Source organism: Eubalaena glacialis, chromosome 5, assembly GCF_028564815.1.
Source record: "Eubalaena glacialis isolate mEubGla1 chromosome 5, mEubGla1.1.hap2.+ XY, whole genome shotgun sequence".
In the NCBI taxonomy this organism is placed as follows: domain Eukaryota; kingdom Metazoa; phylum Chordata; class Mammalia; order Artiodactyla; family Balaenidae; genus Eubalaena; species Eubalaena glacialis.
Window position 1 is genome coordinate 65396032 of NC_083720.1, and position 24448 is coordinate 65420479.

Sequence of the window (24448 nt, forward strand, 5' to 3'; positions counted from 1 at the left end):
ATGATCATACACCTTGCTGGTATAAATTTTGGGAAACAGGTTATATTTTACTGATGGAAATTATAGAGTATCTTTGCTGGATGATACAGCAAATGCTTTGGTAAAAGTACATGCTTCTCACTCAAGAATTCCCCTTCATAAAATTTACCCTAAAATTTAAGGATGCGCAGGAGCATGTAAGTATGAAAGTGCTCATTGCTATCTGTAATGGTGAAAATTTAGAAGCAATTTAGGTGCTCAATGAAAGGAATTTTTAAAAATCTGATGGGGGACTTCTCTGGCGGTCCAGTGGTTAAGACTCTGTGCTTCCTCTACAGGGGGCCTGGGTTTCATCCCTGGTCGGGGAACTAAGATCCCGCAAGCCGCAAAAATCTGATTGGTTCACACGGTGGCACACTGAACTTGATGGTATGGAACCATACTTACTGAAAAAGAAACATTTTCCCAGTAAACTGTTAAGTGAAATTATGGGTACTATGTAGTATGCATATTACAATCCATTTAAAAAGAGAGTTTGGAGGGATAAAGACAAAGATATTCACGATGGTTGGTTCTAAGTTGTCTTTTTGCCTGCCTTGTTTTTTCCTGATTTTTCTGTAACAAACACAAGGGGGAAAGGAAAGGTGTATAACATTCATATATAATGTTAACTTCTGTTGAGCTGCACAGTAATCTTGAACAAGCGTGGCTGCTCAGAAGAGGCTGTACCTATTGTTCCAGAAACATCAGGGTTTATGTATTTGAGTTAGAAATGCCCGTTGGCTCTCACCCGGTTATGACCATGGAGTCTGGTTTTAACTATATAAAATGGCATCTTTCATAGGTAAGGGAAACAAATTCCAGCCATTCCGGGGGCAGGGGAGAGGAAGGAGCAGAGAAGGGGGGTGGTGGTGAGGAATATTATATATATATTTTTTTTACTGGTTTATATTGAAAGTAACCTTGGGACTTAGAGAGACACTTTGTTTTGTTTTCTAGGCGAAACACCAGAGCACCCTAGAAAGCATAATTGAAAGAATGCTCATGTTTGACCCAGTCCCTGTCAAGCAAGAGGCCATGGATCCTGTCTCGGTGGTAAGTTTTCCAAAACCGAACACCTCTTCTTCCTTATTCCAAGTGGTAATAACTCTACTGTGTGTTGTGTTAGTCCTTAAAGCCACTCGTTACTTGACAGGCATTTGATAGGCAAACTTTTCTGAAAGCCCCTGGTAGTAAGTGAGGTAAACACCCTCCTAGCAACTGTGCCCCATTTAATAAATGGGATCCATGTTTCCTTAAGCCCTGTGCCCCAAACCCCCACCTGCCCCCAAGATGTGATCAACGCAGAACTTGGGCCACAGGAGCATCTGCTCACAATAGAAGTAGTTTTACAAAACCCCCTCAGTTACCAGTTTTTTAGTTTGAGTTCTCAGGATTATTGGTTTTGGCAAAAATAAGTTTGGCCAGATTAATTTTTAAAAATTAATGTGTATTTAGGGACATTAAAAAAAAAAACCGGTATGCAATGTTTATCATGATTAAGAAGCAGTTTCCAAATGTACCTACAAGAAATCTGCATCAAGAACGAGTTTACCCATAATTCAAAAAGAGTCATGTACCGCAACGTTCATTGCAGCTCTATTTACAATAGCCAGGACATGGAAGCAACCTAAGTGTCCATCGACAGATGAATGGATAAAGAAGATGTGGCACATATACACAAATGGAATATTACTCAGCCATAAAAAGAAACGAAATTGAGTTATTTGTAGTGAGGTGGATGGACCTAGAGTCTGTCATACAGAGTGAAGTAAATCAGAAAGAGAAAAACAAATACCGTATGCTAACACATATATATGGAATCTAAAAAAAAAAAAATGGTTCTGAAGAACCTAGGGGCAGGACAGGAATAAAGACAGACATAGAGAATGGACTTGAGGACATGGGGAGGGGGAAGGTAAGCTGGGATGAAGTGAGAGAATGGCATGGACATATATACACTACCAAATGTAAAATAGCTAGCTAGTGGGAAGCAGCCACATAGCAGAGGGAGATCAGCTCGGTGCTTTGTGACCACCTAGAGGGGTGGGATAGGGAGGATGGGAGGGAGACGCAAGAGGGAGGAGATATGGGGATATATGTATAGCTGATTCACTTTGTTATACAGCAGCAACTAACACACCATTGTAAAGCAATTATACTCCAATAAAGATGTTAAAAAAAAAGAATGCGTTTACTTAGAGGTGTTTTTCACTTGAGATCACCACCCAGGCTATATAGAAGAGTTTCTTAAACATGTTTGTGAATGTCTTTTTTTTTAATACTGGAAGAAAAAAAGTACTCCATTTTATCTCATGTAGTGTTTAGGATGTCCTTCAAGGAGCTGATTAAAAAGATGAAAACTGGGGGAGGGGGGAACTCCTTGGTCCTTTTGCATGTAAAAATATATTAAGAATAAAGTGATTAGCTTAAAAGTCTAGCAGCCATATGGAGCTGTGACTGGGGAGAAGCTAGGGAAAGAATGAACTTGACCCTGAGGATGGAATTTCGTATCACTCGGAAGAGTCTGTGACTGGGAGGAAATTATGTTCACTGTGTTTTTCAACACCTTAGTGCTAAGCTAGCCCCTCCTGTGAGCCAGGCCCCTCTACATGCTTCTCGGCCACCAGGGAACAAGTAATTAGTCCAGGTGTTTATAGAGGTGCAACACCAGTGCTATGGAGGTGGGACATGGGTGACAACAGAAAGGTGTCCGACTGCAAAGCAGGGAGTGGTTGAGACTTGAGGAGATCTGGTTTAGTGAGTATAACAAGGCCACGCTCCCAATTCTGTCCTGCTCTTTTCTTCCATGGGCTTGGAAAATACTCACAAGGGGAAAAACTTGGCCTGAGTTGTGTATCTGAAGGTTGGTAATGACACGCTTGCAAAAATTAGATCATCCTTATGCACTGGCTGTGGAGATTCCTGCCAAAACTGTTTATACAAGACACAGGGGTCACTCCGAGGCCCTTGGAACTGAGTTGCCATGGAGATTACTGTGCCAGTGAAGTGTTTACCACTGTGTACAGTGAAAAGTTAAGTCAGGAAATAACATTCACCTTCCTGCATGATAACTGGATAACTGCGTGTCTGAATATGATAATAACAGAGCAATAAGAATTATTTTAATCAAAAAACTAAATTGACTTCTAATGTTACTCGTTTTGTCATCAACCCCTTCCCCCAACTACTACATGATCATATTGGAGGAATATTAAGGTATAAAATTTCCCCATTAATTATATCCTTGAAATATGAATAGGTTTTTAGTACTGAAGAGTATGATTAATTTGATAAATGATGCAGGACCATCAGTGATGCATTTTGTAATCAGGCATGAGAATGTGTCACAAGAGCCTAATTTAAAGCTAAAATGAAGTTGGCACAATACAGTTAAGTGCAAGGAAATACATACACTTTGCTGAAAAAATGGAAATAAGATTAATTTGAAGTAACGGTTATACTTGTAATGCTGGAACTTACATTAATATATGGAGTTAAAATATGTAGAAGTATTTTTGCAATTAATGGTCTTTTTCTCCTTCACGCTCTAGTTTTCAACTTCTACAGATGCTTATAGGATTTAATTACATTGTCTCACCAAAAGATAGTTTCAGTCCTTACAATAAAGTTTCCTTTTCTTAATTCAGCAAAACCTCAGTTAACTAAAACATTTGGGGAGTAGGGCATTGTGATTATTTTACATAACAACATTAAAAGCTTTTGTTTCCACTCTTAAATCTTCAGATTTTATCTTTCCTGCCTTCATAGGTGGAGTATATGAAACCTGATTTATTGTTCCTTTTTTCCTTTTTCCTTTTTAATTCTGCCTTTGACCTGAAGGTTGAGGTCTTTGTTTATTCAAGTCAGTGTTCTAAACATTAAGCCGTAGACATGTGTAAGATTCTTTTTGTTTTAATTCCACATATGAATAAAAATATTTTATAGTGGCTTATTCCCCTCCCCCACCCCTTTTTCTTAAAAAGTGAGAAGAGCAGAAGCCATCTGCCTATTTGGTATTTTGCTATAGTTTAGAGAAAGTGAGGAAATGTCATTTTTCTCTTGCTGAAGTATAAGCCTTCATACTTCCCACTAAACCTTGTGCCTTGAGGCACATTAGACTTTGGATTGTCGATCCTGTTAAGATTTGCAAGAAAGGGGAGCAGAGTACACCCGCCTCTGTGCCATGGAGCTCTGTCACTTACTATCAGTGCGATGCTGGCAAAACCATCAGCAGCTCCCTGAGCCTCCAATTTTTTCTTATTTGTGAAATTGGAGATTATTGATTTGTAAAATGTGAAATGGCAGGTGTATATAAAATACGCACATAAAGGAGTTGTTTTTACCGATACTGCCAAAGAAGTTTGAAAATTAGAACTTAATTCAGGAAGTGAGAAAGAATTTTTAAAAGTATTCCCTCATATTCTTTTCCTACAGGAAGATTACTTTTGAAGAACGTGTATTTTTTTCTTTTTCTTTAATGAAAATTATCATCTAACGGACGCCTTACAGATTGAGAAGTACTTAGAAATCAGTAGTCCCTCTGCTGTGTTCTAACAGAAACTTTTCATGACTTTTCTGAGCCTGGTAGAAAGAGAGCTTTCTGCTTTGGTTTGCATAGAGGGGCATGACATTTGCTGTTTCCAGCGAGTTTGTTTATAAATGCACCACGCCTTCCTGCACTTGGAAGCCCACCCTTGGTATGAAGATTCCTTTGACTTGCCATTGCCCTGTAATGGATGGCACTTTTTTTTCATATTAATGAACAGTGAAACAGAGACTCATCCACGTTTCATGCAGTCACTCCATCCACTTAAACCATCTTGTAGTGGAAAACTCACCAAAACTATTTCCAATAAAATGAGAAACTATTAATTCTCACTTTCATATGAAGTGATAGCACTGGAAAATTATCCAAACCCTGTGCCTTTTTCCTCACCACACTTAAAAAAATCATGTTTTTGAGAATCAAAGAATTGGTGTTATCCTGAGCCTTGTCAGCAGTAAAACCTTGCTCCGAGAGCATGTTGATTCACATCATTCATTCATCCGGTGTTCTTTGAGCACCCGGGCTGGACCCTCATCTCCCAATCCAGTGACAGGAAGCCTCCAGCAAAGAAATAACCCACAGCGCGGAGGTGTGAACACTTGAATGCGTGTTACAACAGAGGGAGAGAACTTTTCTTAACAACAGATCTTCTGGAAAAGTAAACCCATTGCCACCGCTAGTGGGGGTCAGGAGTGGGGGAGCCTTGCGTGAGTCTTATCTGCAGGCTGCTCTGTTCCCGCAAACAAGGCTCCTTGAGTAAGCAGTGTGCATACGAGGCAGTGGATGCCTGGCAGTGGCCGGAGGCCCTCTTTCTGCTTCATCAGTACTTGCCTCTGATTTGGATTTCGCTGGTGTAGCCACACTTATCTGCATTGCTTTGTTAGAAGACAGGAATGGTCTGGAACAGAGAAGAAGCAACTGTTACCAGGGTGTATCCACCCAAGGCACACACCCCAAGCAAGCCCTGTATCAGTCCTTACACTGTGGAGAACCAGATTGTTGCAGGCTGATTGCAGTGGCTTATGTGCTCCACCCAAATAAAGTAAACACGTCTCATAGAAGGTTCTGGTAAACATTGCTATGAAATTTGCTAGTGAGACAGTTTGAAGAACCACATTTCTTCACCCTTAGGCGAGGCAGTCGGACTGGAAGTTGTTAATAGTGTGTACTCAGTCGTGTGCCCAGGTCCCAACAGTCCCCCTGCTTTTAGCCCTAGAGCCTTACAAAAACCACATGTCCAGTATAGCTGGCAGGGGGCATTCACAGGAGGGCAAGCTCTCTGCAGAACTGTGCACAATGTTTATAAAACTTAGCTCTATGTGTGGATGTTTCTTTCTTTATGGCTTGAGAAACCTGAGACTGTTATTAAATTTGCAAATCTCCCAGGTTCTAAATTCCTGCTTTCCTTAAACTCACCCCACAGATAGAAAAATGCAACAATGACAGCAATAAAAGTATGTCCTCATTTTGCTTCCTATGTAGCTGCCAGTAAGTTGGCATTAAAATCTAGGTCATAGGGAGGTCTTTGAAGACTAGGGCTGAAAATTAGGGAGAAGCTACAATTCCGTGAGTAGAAACAATGAATACTGCCTCCCATTTCCTGGAGTTTTTGTTTCTCATACCATAACTTTTGCCCTTTAGAAAATTATATCAAGATGGTTAAATTTTAGAACCAGGAGAAATCTTTTTTTCCTCCTATAGTTAATTACTTCCTTAAACCCTCATTGTACAAAGTTTGTAATTTTTTGTTAGCAAACCTTGTGCCTCTTTTGCTTTTGCCTATTTCAATATTTAAATTGAAATCTATTTCATATTAATATTACTGTATATTTTGGGCCTCTCACCTTGTGTTACACCTGTGTGTGTCTAGTTCTAAAGAAAGGTAGAAACAGTCTTTACCTCATTTGATCCTTAACATGTAATTCAAAGCTATTTTTTTTAAAGCTATTTTTAAAAACAATTTGTATATTTTTACAAATTCATGTTTCCTGATTTTATATCCTCGTGTCCTTGTTTTTAAGCAGTATTATTAGTGAAAATTCTCCCCGCCCCCGCCTTTAAATTGCATTTAAACACTATACCATTTTAATAATAAAAATTAGTATTTTTATTCTGTATCTCTGTCATTTAGAGCCGAGCTGTTCCAAGGGTGGTCTGTGGCACCTTAGGTCACTCCCCAGTAATTCAGAACCTGCCTTTTAACAAGATTCCCAGGTGAATTTGTGTGCTCAGTAAAGTTTGAGAAGCCCTAATAGGGAGCATCAAAGCCCACTGCAGTGCACACCTCTTGTACAAGGAAGGAAGACAAGGGACTCCCAGGACCACGGTGTGTGTTAAGTTCATCACATAGGTATCTCACTGAGTCCAATTTTAATCTTAACCTCACAACCTCCTGGAAGGTGGGTATCCAATACCACCTTGACAGATTTTGCCATATCCTCATGGCTCCTGCACTCCTAATATTTATTTAGTAATTTTTCTTGCCCTAGAGATAGAATTGCTTTTTAACATAATAAAGTTATTTTAAAAGGGAACTTTGTATCACTACTGTAAAAGTTATTTTAAAAGGGAACTTTTTATCACTACTACTGAGAAACATAGTTTTTTCTTAATGCACTTAAATAAATACATAACTATTCTAAAGCTCTGTGTCTATCAGAGAGATGTACACCAGACTGCAGGAATCACTGTTCCATGTGGTTATGTAGTTTACGAATGAGGATACAGGTAAAGAAAGAAAGGACAAAAGAACAAAGTGCATCTTAACGATTAGAAACTGACATCAAAACCAGATTAAGATAGGTACTTGCCTGTCCCCTTACTTTCCAATATTCTGATGCTCAGTTGGCCCAGAGAAGGAATCAGGCATCTGGAATTTTAAAGCAGCACAGCTGATTCTGATGCATAGTCAGGTGGAGATTTACCCAGTGAGGCCCAGAGAGGAAAAGGGTGTGATCTCAGTGGTAATCCCAGTCAAAAACACTGCTATTCCACAGTTATTTATAACTCACATTAGTGGCCATTGGCGGGGCTGGGGAGGCTCAGAAATTAATAGTGCATTTAAGCTGTTTCATTATAAGGCCCCATTGGTGGGTTTTCTCAGTTGCATCACGAGCTAGTGTTGCCTCAGAATCACAAACACTTCGGATTTTAGAGCTGGAAGAGAGGCACAGTATGTTACTTTTCACTTTTACTGTAAAACATTCAAATACAAGTAATTTTCTGCAGGCAGACTTGACATGTTACCACTAAAAATTTCAGTTTCCCTAAAATGCCTACAAGTAAAGAAAATGACTTATGTTGAGTTTAATTTTTTTTTAAAGCATTCTACGACAAAGTTTTCTATTTTTTAATTTTAGTTCAGGAATAGAAGTAATTTTAGTGAATTCCATGGCCAAGGACAGTACCCATAGTGTGCAATTATGATTGATTTATATTTAAAGCTTTTACCTTGATATTATAAGAGAGAAATGTACTTGAAGATAAATTAGGTCAGTTGTGGAACAGATCTTAGATTTGGGAGGAAAACCATTGGTGTCTCCTCCAGTATATTGTTAGGTTGTCCTGCAGCCTCTTTTGATGAGGGGGGTAGCAAGGTGGAAAGGAGAGAAGGCAGGGCCTCGGCTCGTGTGCAGGTCCCTTCCAGCATCACGTGTCTTTATTTAAGTCCTGTTACATTAGCTCGTTCTTACAGTTCAGTGTCATCCACAAATTTGGAGATTAAGTCATCTTCTACAGTTTCATTCAGACTGTGAATAAGTCTATCGCACAAGTTGGAGCCAAGAACATAATCACCCTCGTATGGGTGGCCTTCCGTGTATAGGTGTGTAGGGTGACTGGCCATCCTGGTGTGCCTGAGATTGAGGCGTTTCCTAGGATGTAGGACTTTTAGTGCTAAGGCCAGGACTCGTAGCATGGATGTGTCAGTGGCTGAAGACCATCCTAAGGCACTACCATGCAGCTCCGCTTGTCCCTGTTATACACAGCGTATGAGAAACGTTCAGTGTCTTTCTGCTGAGCTGGAGGGCACTAAAGCCAGGGAGAGTATTTCCTGCCAAATAAGAAACCCCATCAGAAAATCAACAAGGTTAGTTGGCTTGGCTGATTCTTGGTGAACCTCAACGCCAACGCCTAATGATAAAGGCCCATAAGCCTTCTGTTTCATAACCTATTTTAGAATTTTTCCAGGTGTCATCCTCAGCCTTAACATTGGACATGGCCATAATCGTAGAGTTAAATGTGAGATTTTTCGTGTGACACAGTTACCACATTAACTTTAGTACTTACGTTTATTAGACCAGCTCTCTCATAGCATTGTTTTAGGGTCAAGCATGTATCTAAACCCAAACCACTTATTAAAGTCCATGTGATTGAAGGTGCCTTGTTGTATATTTTCATCTTAATTCGTGTTTCAAGCAAGCACGCTTACTTGGCTGTTGACACGTTTCCGTCTTTCTTTTCCAATAGTCATACCCGTCCAATTACATGGAGTCGATGAAGCCCAACAAGTATGGCGTCATCTACTCCACACCGTTATCTGATAAGTTCTTCCAGACCCCAGAAGGCCTGTCGCACGGGATGCAGATGGAGCCGGTGGACCTCACCGTGAACAAGCGGAGCTCGCCGCCCTCTGCCGGGAACTCCCCCTCCTCCCTGAAGTTCCAGTCCTTGCACCGGAGGGCCTCGCCGGGGCTGAGCCTGCCCTCGTCCAGCCCACCCGGGAAGAAGTACTCGCCGCCGCCGCCGCCCGGCGTGCAGCCCTTCAGCGTGCCGCTGTCCATGCCGCCTGTGATGGCTGCGGCCCTCTCCCGCCACGGCATCCGGAGCCCCGGCATCCTGCCCGTCATCCAGCCTGTTGTCGTGCAGCCCGTCCCCTTCATGTACACCAGCCACCTCCAGCAGCCGCTCATGGTCTCCTTGTCGGACGAGATGGAAAATTCCAGTAGTAGCATGCAAGGTAAATTCCGCCACTCGCCCACACTGCTGCCGCCCTGCTTAGTCCGGACTTAACGGGTCTTCACCAGATAGTCTGGGTGAGGGGGCAAAGGAAGCAAGGGGCCAAGAGCTGTCGAACTCTGCAGAGGAAATATTCGACTCAGAGTCTGCGTAAGGCATTTACTTTTTTTTTTTTTTTAAGTGTTGACACTGGAAGATCTCCCAAGAATCAGGCTGTCTGTTAAATGCCATGAAATGATTAGTTTCACTATATACTTGTCAACCTGGGGATAATAAGAATCTTGACTTTATATTTTGCTTTATTGAATACCAACATGGTTCTAGGTGCAAAAAGGCATTTAAGAAATACCTTTAGGCCATGTGATAACTAATGGCTATTAAAAGCCACCTTGTTTACTGACTGGTCAGAGGCAGAAGGCTGGGGTAGCAAGGAGATAACCAAACGTCATAAGGAAGAAATCCTTTGGGGGCTGATGTCTTAAAAGTCCAGCTTCCTCCATACGGTGCTTGCTGACAAAGTAATCGTTAGGAGGAACAAGAAGCGCCCACCGATTCATTTCTGCTGTCATTTTGCCAAAGGCAAATAGAGACACATCAGTGTGGTAGCTAGAAGCCGTGCAATAAGCTTTTAAAGGCTGAAATCGGTAAATGGTACATAGAGTAACTTTTCTATTTTTATTTTGTAGTCCCTGTAATTGAATCATATGAGAAGCCTCTATTACAGAAAAAAATTAAAATAGAACCTGGGATCGAACCACAGAGGACAGATTATTATCCTGAAGAAATGTCACCCCCTTTAATGAACTCAGTGTCCCCCCCGCAAGCACTGTTACAAGAGTAAGTATATTGAGGTCTGCCTGGCATTTACGTAGCGGCGTGCATCTCGGAACTGGAATGGAAGCTGGAGCTTCCCGCTCAGGATGTGGTGTGGATTGCCAGCCGGGACTGCCTTGTCGTTCGGGGCAGCCCCTGGGCCAGAAGGGAGAATCTCTCCAAAAACTATGTGCTCTGTTACACGCGTTACGTCACGTTCTCAGTGAATTGGTCACACGTGATTTTGCCACTTTACCCCAGAAATCATTTTTATCTTGTTTTTTTCCGTCCTTCCAGACTATGTGTATATAGTTCTCCCATCATCTTTAGCCCAACATGGATTGAATTTGGTGTTCTAGATATTCCACTTAAGGTTGGATCCTGGAAATGCTTCATGGGATCACATATCGTCCTTCCCATTGTCAGTTCTCATAAAGTATAGTGTTTCTGTGGTGGGGAATGGCTTTAGTCAGAATTTTCCGGGCCAACCACAAATCCAAGAAAGATACTCCAAAACCAGTCCCGTGGCAACAGAAAGCTGACCATGTTGCTTAGAGAAGCTTGGCGTTGAAAGAACTGTTTCGTCTCCGGTCTTTCTAATTGTGACTGCCCTAGAATGTTCAGTCTGCTTTAGAACCGCCATCCAGTAGGAAGTTTACACTACTGGTCAGCATCCAGGCACCTGAACGGTGGTTTAACTTGTTGTCATGTGATGGTGTCACACACAGGCTAAATAACATCATTACTGGGATTTGCCACTATAGATGCCCTTGACTTCTACCAGTGATTACACTGGAGGCTGTGTCTGCAGTAGGTACAAACGTGGCCTTCGGATCCAACATCTTGGATCCCAGCTCTGCTCGCCACCATATGTATGACCTAGGCCTAGTCACTTAATCTCGTTGCCCTGGCTTCCTCTTTATTTTCATTATTGGTTGTAATTATTTTTCTTGTGTTATGGTCCTTACAACACTGGATTTAATGGCCAGCTTCCTAGTACAAAGGAAGTACAACAGTTATTGTCTCCTCAGGCTCCCTTCTATCACCTTCCTCCCCATATAACCTTTTCTCCAGCATTTCTGCCCACCTTTCTGCTTTATCTTCTGCACTCTTCTCCCTTACGTAATGAATTCTGTAGCAGAATATGAATCCTCTGGTTTTAGAACAGCTATTTTCTGGAACTTAACATATATTCTGGTTGTATCCACATTCAACCCCAAGTAGGCGCCTTCATAATAGCTCATATATCAATTGTCATTTGCATCAAATCCGTCCATTTTTTTCTTGGGGGGGGGTGGGGGGTTGTCATCTACTCCTTGATAGATGAAGAAGAGAATGAATCTTCTTCCACAGCCACGTCAGCAGGCAGACTGTCTGATGGTCTTGTACATTATTGCCCTTCACAATTGCATAGTGCCTCCTTACCCCCAGAAAGGAACTTTTCCAAGTGTTTTCAAAGGAGTTATTTCATTCTCCGAAAACAAGCAGGTGGGAGTCAGAGCAAACAACTGATGAGACAAGACATAAATAACTTGCCTGTAATCACACCATTAACAGCAGAGGGGGCCCGGGCTGATCTCCTGCTTCCAGATGAGTGGTCTTCCTGCTATTTTTAGGCCTTATCTAGCTGATTGCATCTGCTGCTGCACTAAGGGAAAGGAAAAATAGACTAACCAAAATGGACACATCTTGTAGGCTGAATTACCTTTTTTTTAGGATGTCAGATGTCTTTGGTGAGGTAACTGGCAACATGGCTCGTACCTGTAATTGTTCCTGCACAGATGATGAAAAAGATGCTATAAAGCCAACTGCGCACATAGCGAGGGATCCATTGACTGAAAGGGGGTTATTCCAAAGTCTAGGTTATTATAAATTACAGTGTAACACATTACGGAAGAATATTTGAAGGCAATATTCTGTGCTCTGAATGCTGCTGGAAAGAAAACACCTTTTCTCTTTTCTTGCTTATTTTAAGTAACGTTCTTTGGATGATCTCAAGCTCAGTGGCTTTTAATGATTAATGAGTAATGTGCTTAGTCTAATGCTGACCTAAGAATGCATTTTGCCTCTCAGAAAATTGAACCGATTAGCCACAACTGGGACATGTACCCTTCAAGCAGTTCTCTCACAGATGTGATTAAGTAATGTCTTGGAGTGTGCCCAGTAGCAGCCCGCATAGGAAACCAGCTAGCCAGGAAAGAATCACTGGAAACCAAGCACCTGGTACCATGTCCATGAGGCAGCCCCAATAATATTTACCTTAGGAAACCCTTCCTTTACAGGGGCGGACTTTAAAATACAGCTTTGAAATCCATTTGTTTGATCATAAAGTTATAGCTTTAGGATTATTTTTAAAGGCACTCAAATGTATATCAGATTTCTTTTGTTATTTACATGTGTGGAAATTTATTTAGAACAAAAAGTTTGAGGATCAGATTTCCCCACTGAGTTGTGTACATGAAACTGTAGCAAACATAAGAGGGATCAGCTTAACTCAAAAGAATGACCAGGTCTCTGATATTTACTAGGTATTCTAACTTCTTGATTATAATGATCCCAAACAACCTCCTTAAAAATGAGCAGTGAGGAGACCAAGAAGAGTGAGTGAGATGCCAAGATCCTGAGCCTCAGCCTGTACCAATATCCGGCTCTTCAGAGATAGACTGCTGACCCCTCTCAGAGTGATGCTGCCTTCCAAGGGAGATGTTGGGTGGAGTAGAGATTTCCTGATCTAGTGTTAGGACATCCCAAAAAAACTCCTCATGAAATTAAACAACTGTAGGGGCAAAGTTTGCTAATGCGTTTCTGCACCTTGAAATAGTAGCAGCTACTGTTTAGCAGATTTGCATCTGGAACAGGTGTTGTTCTTAAGTGTTTTGTGTGCATTACTCACAACAGCCTTCTGAGATCGCATTATTATCATCCCCTTTTACAGAGAAGAAACTGAGGCACAGAGAGCATGAATACCTTGTCGAGGGTTATAGGGACTATCAGGGCAGAGCTGGAGCGCCCAGCCTTTTAGGGTACCTCTTTTTAGGGTAACATTTTCACAAAATGAGCAACTGAAGCAGCAGTCATAACTACTGCACAGAAACCATTAGAATCCCAACCCATAAAATCGAATAACTGGGAGAGACTTCTAATGTTATCTGGGATTCTCTCCCAGGGTCCCAGAGGCAAATGAGATATATTTAACTGTTCATTTTTTTTCCCCTCAGCATTTTACTTCCTGAAGTTCTCTTAATGAAGATGAAAATTTTCAGTCAATGGCATGAATGTTGAAAGTTTAAAATAAACTGATAAACTGTTTTCTTTTTATTAAAGGGTCTTAATAATTGAGCTTTATAAAAACTCTCTCACTTCTCCATTTTCTCTGCTATTTGTTTGTACATTTATATAATTGAAGTTCTTATTCTCCCCCCCCAATAGTTCATGTTCACTTTTCCATGTATCTAAACTTTATTCTTTCATATCATCCCTCTAAAGCATCAGGGTAGGAAGGTAAAGTGATACTCAAAACTGACAGTTTTTTTTGCTAATCATAAGTGAGAAATTAGTGAAGTCACTCAAGATAAAATGCACCTTTTTATTCTCTTCCTAGTCACTTCTTTGGGTGCTTGAAAAAGTTGTTGATAAGGGACATGTATTTACATTTTTACCAAGATAAAAAACAAGTTTCATTCAGTGACTCTCTTGATTTTTATGTCTAAATTTTATTATTCTTTATCTCACAAGATTGTTTACCCTCATCAAATTCTTTTCACCAATCTTTTTTCCCCCATACACTCTTGTATAAAACATTCACATGTTATTTGGAATATTTTAAGAACTTTAGATTCAAATTTAAAAGACAAAGAAGTCTTTCACTGCAGTTAGAGGCCAACTGTTGATACATAAGCTTGTAATGTATCAAGTAATTTGTTATTAGGAGAGCAAATGGATGGAGTAGAACTTGTTGATTACATCAGTCAGCAGGGGAAGCCTGAAAAAACTACAGATTTTTCCTAGCTCTCCCCACCTGCCATTTCTCTCCACCAACTTCCTTTCTGAAAAAGAGAAAGTTCATAGTAATGATGTGTAACCTGATTTGATTTCAATCCCCCCTCCCCCCTGGAAAGGTGTGCAGGCGCAGGAAGGGGAGTCTGGGTGAGGAGCCAGGAAGGTAGGGAGGATGGCGGGCAGCCAGTGAGGGAGCCAGTGCTGCACCTGGAGCCTGGGTCTTAAGTCCTGAGTGAGGGGCTTCCTCGCCTGACCACTAGCACTGCCTGAAGTTCTCTCTCAAGGAGGAATAATAGTGACAGTAAAGGTTTGAGTTTGTGAAGACAGTAGTGCCAACTTTTTTTTGGGGGGGGGGGGGCAGAGATAAAAATCAAATGTAAATTGAGCCTCTTTAAGAGACTCAAACTAAATGCCAGTTATGTAAAGGATCAAATGTAGATACATCCTACAACGTGGTTGCCTGAGACTTAGGAGTTTGACTTCTTACATTTTCCCCTAAAGAATAATAAATGTGAGAAAACATAGTACAGCGTTCAGCCTAGTACCACAGAATTCTACAAAAAAGCAAATTGCTATTAAGGGAAAGAGACTCTCCTAGCACTTTGCACCTCCCTCTAGTGTAGCCCCTAACCCTTCTTACTGTCATTACTTATCTACATGTCTGTCTCCCCCTAGAGTGTGAGCTCCTCCAGGGCAGGAACCCTGTTTTTATTCATCTTTGTGTCCCGGTGCCAAGCACAGTGCCTGGCTCATGGTAGGTGCTCACTCCATGTTTGTTGAATGAATATAGCAGTGCTTCTTGGGTTGATCTGCTAATTTCTTTTTGTTTATTTTGTTGGGTTTTTTGTTGGTTTGTTTTTGCCCAGTGTTGTTAATGCTTTTGGTACCCTGAAGGAAAGGAAGAGCCTTTCACTCACCATTTTGCATTTGGCATTGGCTTTCCTAGGAATCACCCTTCAGTCATCGTGCAGCCCGGGAAGAGACCTTTACCTGTGGAATCTCCAGACACCCAGCGGAAGCGGCGGATACACAGATGTGATTATGATGGATGCAACAAAGTATACACTAAAAGCTCTCACTTGAAAGCACACAGAAGAACACATACAGGTATTAGAAATACAAGACTCGCTTCATCTTTCTTCTTAAGAAGTACTAGCATGGAATGTTAAGACAAATGTTCTAGCTTTCAGAGATTATTGTAATGAAATTTTTTCAGGCATCTTGAAAGTTACCATAGTCAGCTACAGATGTCTCTTGTCAGTTGTGAAAAATGAAGTTTTCGATAATGATTTGTTTTTATAATAGAGTAGATTCAGGGTTATCTATTCAAGGCCCCTTGCAACCACTTGCAGTTCTGTGGTCTCTGTAGTAAGAGAGAGAGAAGGGCATGAAACCTCCACTGGGAACAGAGGGGGAAAGTGCCCTTAACCATGGGCCTGTTTTATCAAAGATGTGGCCTTCATATAGGCTGTCACTTAATAAATGTTGTACATTATCAAATTCACGATGGCAAAAAAAGAAAAAAAAAGTTCTTTATACAGAACAAGTAAATGCAGCAGTTTATAGAAATGGAATTCAAACGGAAGACAGTCATCGAAGGAAAGAAAAGTGAAGAAATTTGGGTAATTACCGTCTTCTAAAACTGAGGGAACTTACAGGCGATTGCCTGCCATATTTGTTGTAGGATATTTTCCAGTTTGCCAGGCGTTGCATATAGAGCGTACAGACAGATCTTATAAAAATTGTTAAATAGGTGAGGAAAACATAAAATTGTCCCCTGTGCTCATGAACATTTTGTAGCAAAACATCTTAAGGAATTCGTACAAAAATGTTTTAAACAAACCTGATTAATTGCAGTTGGTATTGGTGATTAATGTTTATGGAAAGCCTCATCTGAGCTGACCTCATACTCTTGGATGTGAAATTCTAGGGTAACAGCAATTTCCCTCTCTGTACATTTCCTTAACTCAGAATGTAGAATATTTGGAGTTTTGTGAGTCATTCTTGTTAGGAACATTTACAAAGAGAAGAATCCGGGGTTTGGAAGAGGAGAGGAAGTAAAGTGTCTGGCAGAGTGGAAGTGAAGTTCTTCCGTGCATCCTGGGAAGGAGGCAAAGGAAGCCGAGGGGATCTAGCTGGACACAGTGTTCTTTGGCTTCCTCACGGTGTTGCCATGGAGAGAGCTGAGGGTGACAGCCTTGCGGTTAGAGGACCACCCAATGGGCAGTGCCAGATAGACTCATGAAAGCCTCCTCAGGGCACGAACGGGACCTGAGGGGTGGATGTTACCAAAGGCCAGCCTAAGAGTAAAAAGACATTGGATACTTGGGTAACAATTCAGATGTACGAAAAATAACTCTTAGCATGTATATTCTGTGCAACAAAGCAGAGAGTATAAATTCTGAATATGTCATTGAAATGCCAAGGAATTACAATCCTTTAAGGTTTCTAGAAAACAAGAGATAGTAAATGGGAATGAATCTGTCATGCCCATTACCCAATATTACTGATTAAAACATGTAAAATTACCGTTAACTGCCTTTTTATTTGTAAAGGCCTTCATACTGCTGTCCTCGTGACTTTCCCGCAAAGGTCTTCTTTTTCTCCCCTGTAAGTTATCGTCACACAGGAGAGGGTTGTAGAAACCTGACTTCTGACAGGGTGGGGAGGAGTTTACTATATTTTCCGTACATCTGAATTAAAGCATTATACTTAGGCGTTGTTGTTCTTGACTAAACAAAAAATAAAATGTTGAAATCCCTGATAAATACTTGTTGCTAGGGACTTAGGGACTTCACATTTTTAGAAAACTATTGAAAAGAATAAGAAAATCCCACAAACTTTCAGTTTGGACTTCTCTTTGAATGGATAGCGCTGCGTGTAGCTAAGCTCCTAAGTAGGTTTACGACTTGGAGGTCAACAAATACGGATCACCGGGTATTAAAAACTTATTCATCGCCTCCATTGAGGGCAAAACCAAAATTATTTGATAGCCCCTCAGAGTGGATTTCAGTGCCATAAATATGCTTTAAGAACTCTTAAAATCCCCCTCACCCCCTTTTTTGGGCAGAAAGCCAATTTCATATTAAGACAATCTGTGTTTCTTATTTGTCGCCTAGTGGTTCAAGGGACAAATGTATGGTCCTATCTTGGAAATAATGTTTGTCAAGAGCTTTAGCTCAGAAATATTTACTGTCTTTAATTATTAATATCATTTTGCTCTTAGAAAAAATAAGCTCTTTTTTCCCCACCTTTCTGCAGGAGAAAAACCCTACAAATGTACATGGGAAGGATGCACATGGAAATTTGCTCGGTCTGATGAACTCACGAGACATTTCCGAAAACATACTGGAATCAAACCCTTCCAGTGTCCAGACTGTGACCGCAGCTTCTCCCGCTCCGACCACCTTGCCCTCCATAGGAAACGCCACATGCTCGTTTGAATGCCTCTATCTCCCGCCTCAGCGTGGCTCCCACTCTCCCAGCTCTCTCTCTGTCCTCCCTCCCATTATCTAACTCATCTTTTTACATGTACATTTTAATTTTGATTCAGCTGGTCTGAATCTCTGAATTTATATCATTCAAACTTCCATATGGTCAGTAGTAAATATTCTCTAATCCTCCCTCTCCTTACCACGGGTCAGACCTAAAGAATGTGAACACTTTTTTTTTTTTCTTTTTTTTTTCCCGGGGATGCTAAGCAAACCCTTCTTAGAGATAACGTTTAATGTAATGAAAACAAGGGAACATGTAAACTAACATAACCAATTGTTTCTCCATGTAATCCTCAAAAGAATGTCAAAGTAAATGTATTAGAAATACAGTATCCAGCCTGCTAGTCCTTGCCAGAGGCATCCAGACCTCTGTGCTCTGTGATCGAGTTTGGTGCTCCACAGCAAAAAGAAGGGTGGAACCTTTCACAGATGAGCTAGACATGCAACAGGCTTTCAGACTAGTACAGTCACCTCTTCCATTGTCCTTCACAGATCTGGCTTGTCAATTTGGATTTATCGCTTCATCTAAATGTACGTCCTTTACCCTCCTTTGTGCCTGCAGCTACTAAGGAGGTCTTTGCCACCACTGGGAGGTGAGCCAGAGCTGCTGATTTAGGTGGATGATGTCTATCAGTTGAGGGGGTGCATGCTGTACTTGCTAGCGTGGAGTCGGAGCAAAGGGGCATCAGCAGGGGCAGAGCAAGGCGGGCAAAGGAGGAAGCCAGCCATTCCTGCTCGCCTAGGGCTTTTCGGTGACAATTCATCATTTGGTTCGCTGGGCAGTACATTCCCAGAGCTTCAGTCTCTATGCACATTCAGCTGTGCGGAACCCTACTGCAAAGCCAGATACTGATGGGGTTCTGCATGCACCTGTCTCTGTTTCTACAGTGTCCTTAATGTGGATTACCAAGCATTGATAGGGATGCCACAAAAATATTTGCTCAGTAATGGGAAAAAATCTTTTGGGCAAGGGTATGAATGGTCTTCTTTAATGGCCTCCTTTTACCCCACCTGCTTAACAGCTTTTTTGCAAACAGGGAAACGTTGAGTGGTAATTGTATTCCCCTATCAAATTAATCACGGAGGCTTCATATGGAGACTTTTCTGTGTGAGCTGTAAGGTGCCAAACTGGCTGTCATCTGTGTTCATGACACATATCATAAATAAGCATCTGCTAATGCTTTAGTAGATTCCTTCAATTTAAGACCTGAGTGACACTATTTGTAAATATAAATAGTTGTGAAGCACACATACCTTTCTTGGGGGACAGATTTCTGAAAAATCTAGAAAACCACAGTTCAGGGATTCATAAATGTAGCTCAAATTCCCAAATGTTTACTGTTGGAGCTGGCAATCTCCTATCACTATCAAGTATCCTGTCAGAAGAACAAACTGAAAATGACTCGTGTTTATGTTGAAGATTAATAGCACCATTATTTAGGGGAAGTTTTTCAAAAGCAGGCTTTTGAGCACCATAGTGTAAATGCCAGTAAAAATAATTTATGCGTAGAAATGCCATTGGTCCTAAATTTGAAGAAAGTGGGCGACGGTGGTGTAGTGTGGGTGCATTTGAGCAAATGCACCTTCATCCCTCGATAAAGGATGGAGGAGCAGAGAGAAGAATGGAATCCTGAAGATTCATCCCAGCCACAACTCAGGATCCAACACAACCTTAACTGGGAGGAATACACTGTTCAGTTGTTTTTAAGACAGTGCGTGAGTGATTCTGGAGGCCTGCGAATTGTGTGGGGAGCTTACTTTGATGGCGCCGTGTTAATAAAAGTTAGTTGTAGGGACTGCACACCTAAGAGATCCCGCTCGTAAGCCCTCGGATCCAACTGAAAGGAGATGTAGTTGAGAAATGCAAAGTAATTTGTTATTGTGGCACTTGGTTTTTCTTTTTTTTTTTTAAGCACTGCAAAATTTGTTTAGAATATTAAAACATCCTTATGAGGCTTTTTTTTTTTTTTTTTTTGCAACTATGACATGAATTGAGGGATAAAAAAAAATGGCTCTTGGAAAAGTAGGTATTGTCTGTATTGTAGATGCTTAGTCACATTCATGCCAAAATGTTTATTGCTTGAAATGGTTCTTCCACAACACACAGAAGAATTAAGTTGGAGTGCAAAGAACATTTTTGTTTTAATGGAGATAACCAGTTTGTGTTCTAACCCATCTTGAAGGTGGGAAAGGGGGCAAGAAAGGATAGAATTGATCTTTGAATAATTAGCTGTGAGTCTTCAAGTCCAGCTGATAGAAAGCTTCGTGGGTTCTCGTGAAATTTGATGTGTATGCTATGGCATACTGACATTTTTTTTCAGAAAAGCAAGCAAGACCCTGCAAAGACTATTACATTACTATTCAGCTTGCTTAGATTATGCTAACAGTTCATTAACAAAGATACATTTCAACTCTGAAAGAAAAGCAACCCAGGAAGCTATTACGCTGTTCTCATGCTGGTCTGTATACTTTAGTTACCAATTGGCTCTAAACCAAATTTTCCTTTTTTATATATATTTGTATTTTACTATGATAGTTGAGAAATTTAGTCTCTTAGTAATTTTTAGCTGTTATTGTGGAAGACCTCCAATACAAGATAAGGTACCCTTGAATGTGTGGTTTTAATGATATGCCATGTTACTATCAGTGGTGATTTTAATTGCAATATTTTAAATTGATGAGAATGATTTGTAAACATGAAGTTAGTGTTGTATAAATTCTGTTTATTATAGAATTTCTTTCATTATTATCCAAGTGTCATCTTGGGGGAGAAGTCAGAAAAATTAAATCCGTAACCATCATATTTTAGAGTTCTAAAGTGTGAATCTACATCGCAAATGGGCATTAACATTCTAAATCGCCTGGTTTTGAGAATGTGTTAGCAGCATAGCTATGTTCAACTAAGGAAATGCTAAATATCAGAAGTTTCAAGAGCCTGAGAACAGATTTACAGGGGAACTATATATGAATGTGTATATTTTATTAAACACCCATCTGCACTATCAGTGTTGCACTAATGTGGAATTTGAAAAACTATATTGCTGATACTGTATATCTACACATCATTCCTGATTAGATTGTTTTAAAGACAATCTCAAAGGTCTAAGGTTTTAAAATAATTTGATTGGTTTGAAAATATACAGTCATCTTGAAGGAATTGCTGTCATACATGAAGTTGCTCAGAGTGGCCTTTATTCTCTTGTTGGTCAAGGTTAACAAGTTCTAAATGATTGCAAATTCACTTAAATAATACATTTACAAAGCCATTTTACATGCATTAAACGAGGGCTACAACAATATTATGTTTTACAAATACTAGCACTTTTTTTTTTTTTTTTTTTTTTTTGCTGTTATGTACTTAGTGTTAGAGGGTCAAAATAATCTTTCTGCTTAGCATCTCTTAAACCATACCTGCAAGTATAGCAGGATTATTACATTTACAGTACTTTAATACTTGTATAAACTATGCAGAAATTTTTAATAAAGTGTAATATATTTTATAAGCTAATAAGACTGAATGGGTAAAGGTTTTTAGCATGCATTAGTATACTTGCAAATACTGAAACATTTTGGTAATCTTTCTTACTAAAGATGTGAATGTTTAATGTTCTTTCTCTGTTTCTACTCGGTAGTCCAATGGGAATTCAGTAATGACATTTTGTCATGTCAAACTGTGAACATAAATTTGTACTGTACAGTCCTCATATATACAGTATGCAATATATGTATTATATACTTGTTAATAAAACCATCAGAATATTACATGTGATCATGTGATTACTATGTATGCAGTGATCACTAGGAACAAAACTTAGCAAAGTAACATGTAAGAGGCCCTTACTTAGAAATTTCAAAGTAAATCACCCTTTGATAGGCAATCATTAATGGAAGGAAAGAAAAACAGATCTAACTGGAAAATGCACTATATGAGTTAACTCAGCCCTAAAGCTGTGTCCCTGGTTTTCTGATAAGAAGTTTTCTAAGTACAAACCATAAACTTGTAGACAACCCAGCATAAACCTACAAATTCACCTAGAGCATTCTTGGAATATTTTATTGTTTATGACCCTACCTGCTTCCAAAAAGAATTTTCAGTTCCTTGTGTGTAGTACTTTAAATTTTTAAATAAAAGATCAGGATTCATAGCTTGGGCAGTGGGGAATCAGGAATTAAGGTAACTAATTCTGGTAAATAAGGTAAATAAAAACATGATTTTTCAAGCCTTCAGTAAGCCGTTTCCATGGACACTGCTGTGTCCTTAGCATCACAGGAACAAGTAGTTTCTGGTGGGCATTTAGAGTTCTTGTTTAAGACAAAATGTCTACTCCCTTGCTCCACCTAAATGTAATTGAAGCTAAGATACTGGCTTTTTAGGTCTCTCAGCAGCTTCCTCCAGCCAGACTTCATCTTAGCATAACATGAAATAATGTCTGACTGGCGCTTGTCACGTGACTCAACTTCACAGGTTGGACAGGGGAGGGAGGATGGGGAGGAGGCTGAATTCAGCCTTCTGCGCACTCTCCATCAGCCGTCTCCAGGGAACCTCTCTGCTTTTATACTGTGATCGTTGACTGCAAGCTCAAAAGGTATTATATGTGACTATGACATCCTAATGGAATATCACCTTGGATTAGTCCAAATAATTGGCTGTAATTCTCCCACTATATTTCATATATGGGTGGGATGATACTTGCTGATTTCAAAATGAGACCCAGCCTTCTAAGGAAATACTTTCTTAAAGCTGGATTCTGCCTGAGTGAGTGATCAGAATGGTGATAAATATAGATTTTATGAGAAACTAAATGAGGAATGGTTGAACAAATTAAGATGTTCAGCACACACACACAAAATACATAGTCATTGCCCAATATTTTAAATGCTGTCAGGTCAAAGAAGGGATTAGGAGCCTTGCTGGGGGCAAGTTATCAAGTCTAGTATGCCTTCAAGGAAAGAAGTGGCTTTCAGGGATGGGTTGAGATGGTAGTGAAAACACATACCTATAGGTGTCTAAGTTGAACTATTACAGACCAGAGTGACCTGTGAGTATGTACAAGACAATAATGAATTGCCCTTCAAGGGTACATTTATTTTAAGACGTGTAAACTGATCCTGTTACCATTTCCTATTATCTGAGCTGATCACAGTCATGGTGGCTGGAATGAGACTGTATATAGAGAGAATGACCCCCCAAGTGAAAATGACATGCCGTAATTAGAATTCTCTTTAAACTTACTACTTTGGTGGGGGGCGGTTCTGACCAACTTTAGACATATTTATTGCTTTGAGCGCTTCTGTTTGTTCTGTTCCTGGTTTGGCATTCCCTGTGGGTGTCCTGAGTGGTCTGGGTTAAGGATAGAAGACAGAAACTGGATCTGCAGGTTCCTAGACTGTATCTCTCTTTTACACTGAATACATTCAGTGTTTCTTCCTTCTCAAGACTCAGTGTATTAGGGTTCTCCAGAGAAACAGAACGAATAGGATATATAGATACAGATATAGATGATATAGATAAGAGATTTTTAATATGGAATCAACTCACATGATTAGGGAGGCTGAGAAGTCCCATGATCTGCTATTTACAAGCTAGGAGACCCAGGAAAACCAATGATGTAATTCTAGTCCAAAAGCCTGATAACCAGGGGAGCCAATGGTATAAAGCCCAGTCCAAGAGCAGGAGAAGACCAATGTCCCAGGTCATGAAGACAGGAAGCAAAAGGGGCAGATTCCTCCTTCCTACACCTCTTTGTTTGATGCAGGCCCTCGGTGAATTGAATGATGCCCACCCACACTGGGGAGACAATCTACTGAGTGCACAGATTCAAATGCTAATCTCATCCAGAAACACCCTCACAGACACGCACCAAAATACTGTTTAATCTAGGCACTCTACAGCCCAGTCAAGTTGACATTAAATTAACCATCACACTCAGGAACTCCAAAAGCCCAAGGAATTGGCTTCTAAAGAATTCTATGTGGCAGAGGAGGGCTTTGAGGACCTTCAAGGCTTACAGATCTGCTCTAGATTTCATCTCCTGCTACAAAGGCCAACTGCTTCCCTGTAAGTTGCACACCTTCACAGCTATACTCATGCAATCCCTCAATGAAACTAAAATCCCACCACACATTCAAACCAGCATCCTCAGCCCCTACTTCTTGCTCTACACACTTGACCATGCCTCCTTGAGATCACTCATTACACTCTAATTATTTGTCCAAGACTCTCTTCCCCACCAGAATGAGAAACCCCACGGGCTGGGATGGGACTTCTTCACATCTGTGCCCTCAGCACCACACAAACAATGAATACATCATTAGATAGTGGTTGAAAGAATAGGTGAATCTGAGTTCTAGTCTTAACTTGGGGACTAACATCTTTCTGACCCCTTCATATCAAAGGGACCACCTCTGAAACTTCTCCTGAATTTGTCCTCTCATGTGCATTGCCATCTGCTGCCCCAGCTCAGGCCTCTGGAACTATCACAGAAGTCCCCTCACTCTCTCACTTCAATCATCCTCCTCCACACCAGCCACCAGGACCATCCTTCCAAAACAAAGATCTGATCATGTCATTGTCCAGCTGTTTAAAATCCTTCCATGGCCCTCATTGCACCTGAATTGG

General features: G+C 40.5%; 1 protein-coding gene across 7 annotated transcripts in view; it reads left to right on the forward strand.

The window, feature by feature from the left end:
* The window catches only part of KLF3 (KLF transcription factor 3), a 37032-nt gene extending 15441 nt beyond the window's left edge, over positions 1-21591 (forward strand). For 6 of the 7 annotated variants that reach the window (XM_061192166.1, XM_061192168.1, XM_061192164.1 and 3 more), the window contains 5 exons: positions 979-1074; positions 9035-9524; positions 10210-10360; positions 15282-15442; positions 17597-21591. In XM_061192166.1, coding sequence (XP_061048149.1) covers positions 1018-1074; positions 9035-9524; positions 10210-10360; positions 15282-15442; positions 17597-17778 — 1041 coding nt within the window. In that variant the 5' untranslated portion in view covers positions 979-1017 and the 3' untranslated portion in view covers positions 17779-21591. Of the gene's footprint in view, positions 1-317; positions 409-978; positions 1075-9034; positions 9525-10209; positions 10361-15281; positions 15443-17596 lie in introns of all 7 variants that reach the window. The other variant, XM_061192163.1, reaches the window with a different exon arrangement.
* Positions 21592-24448: the final 2857 nt, after the last annotated feature.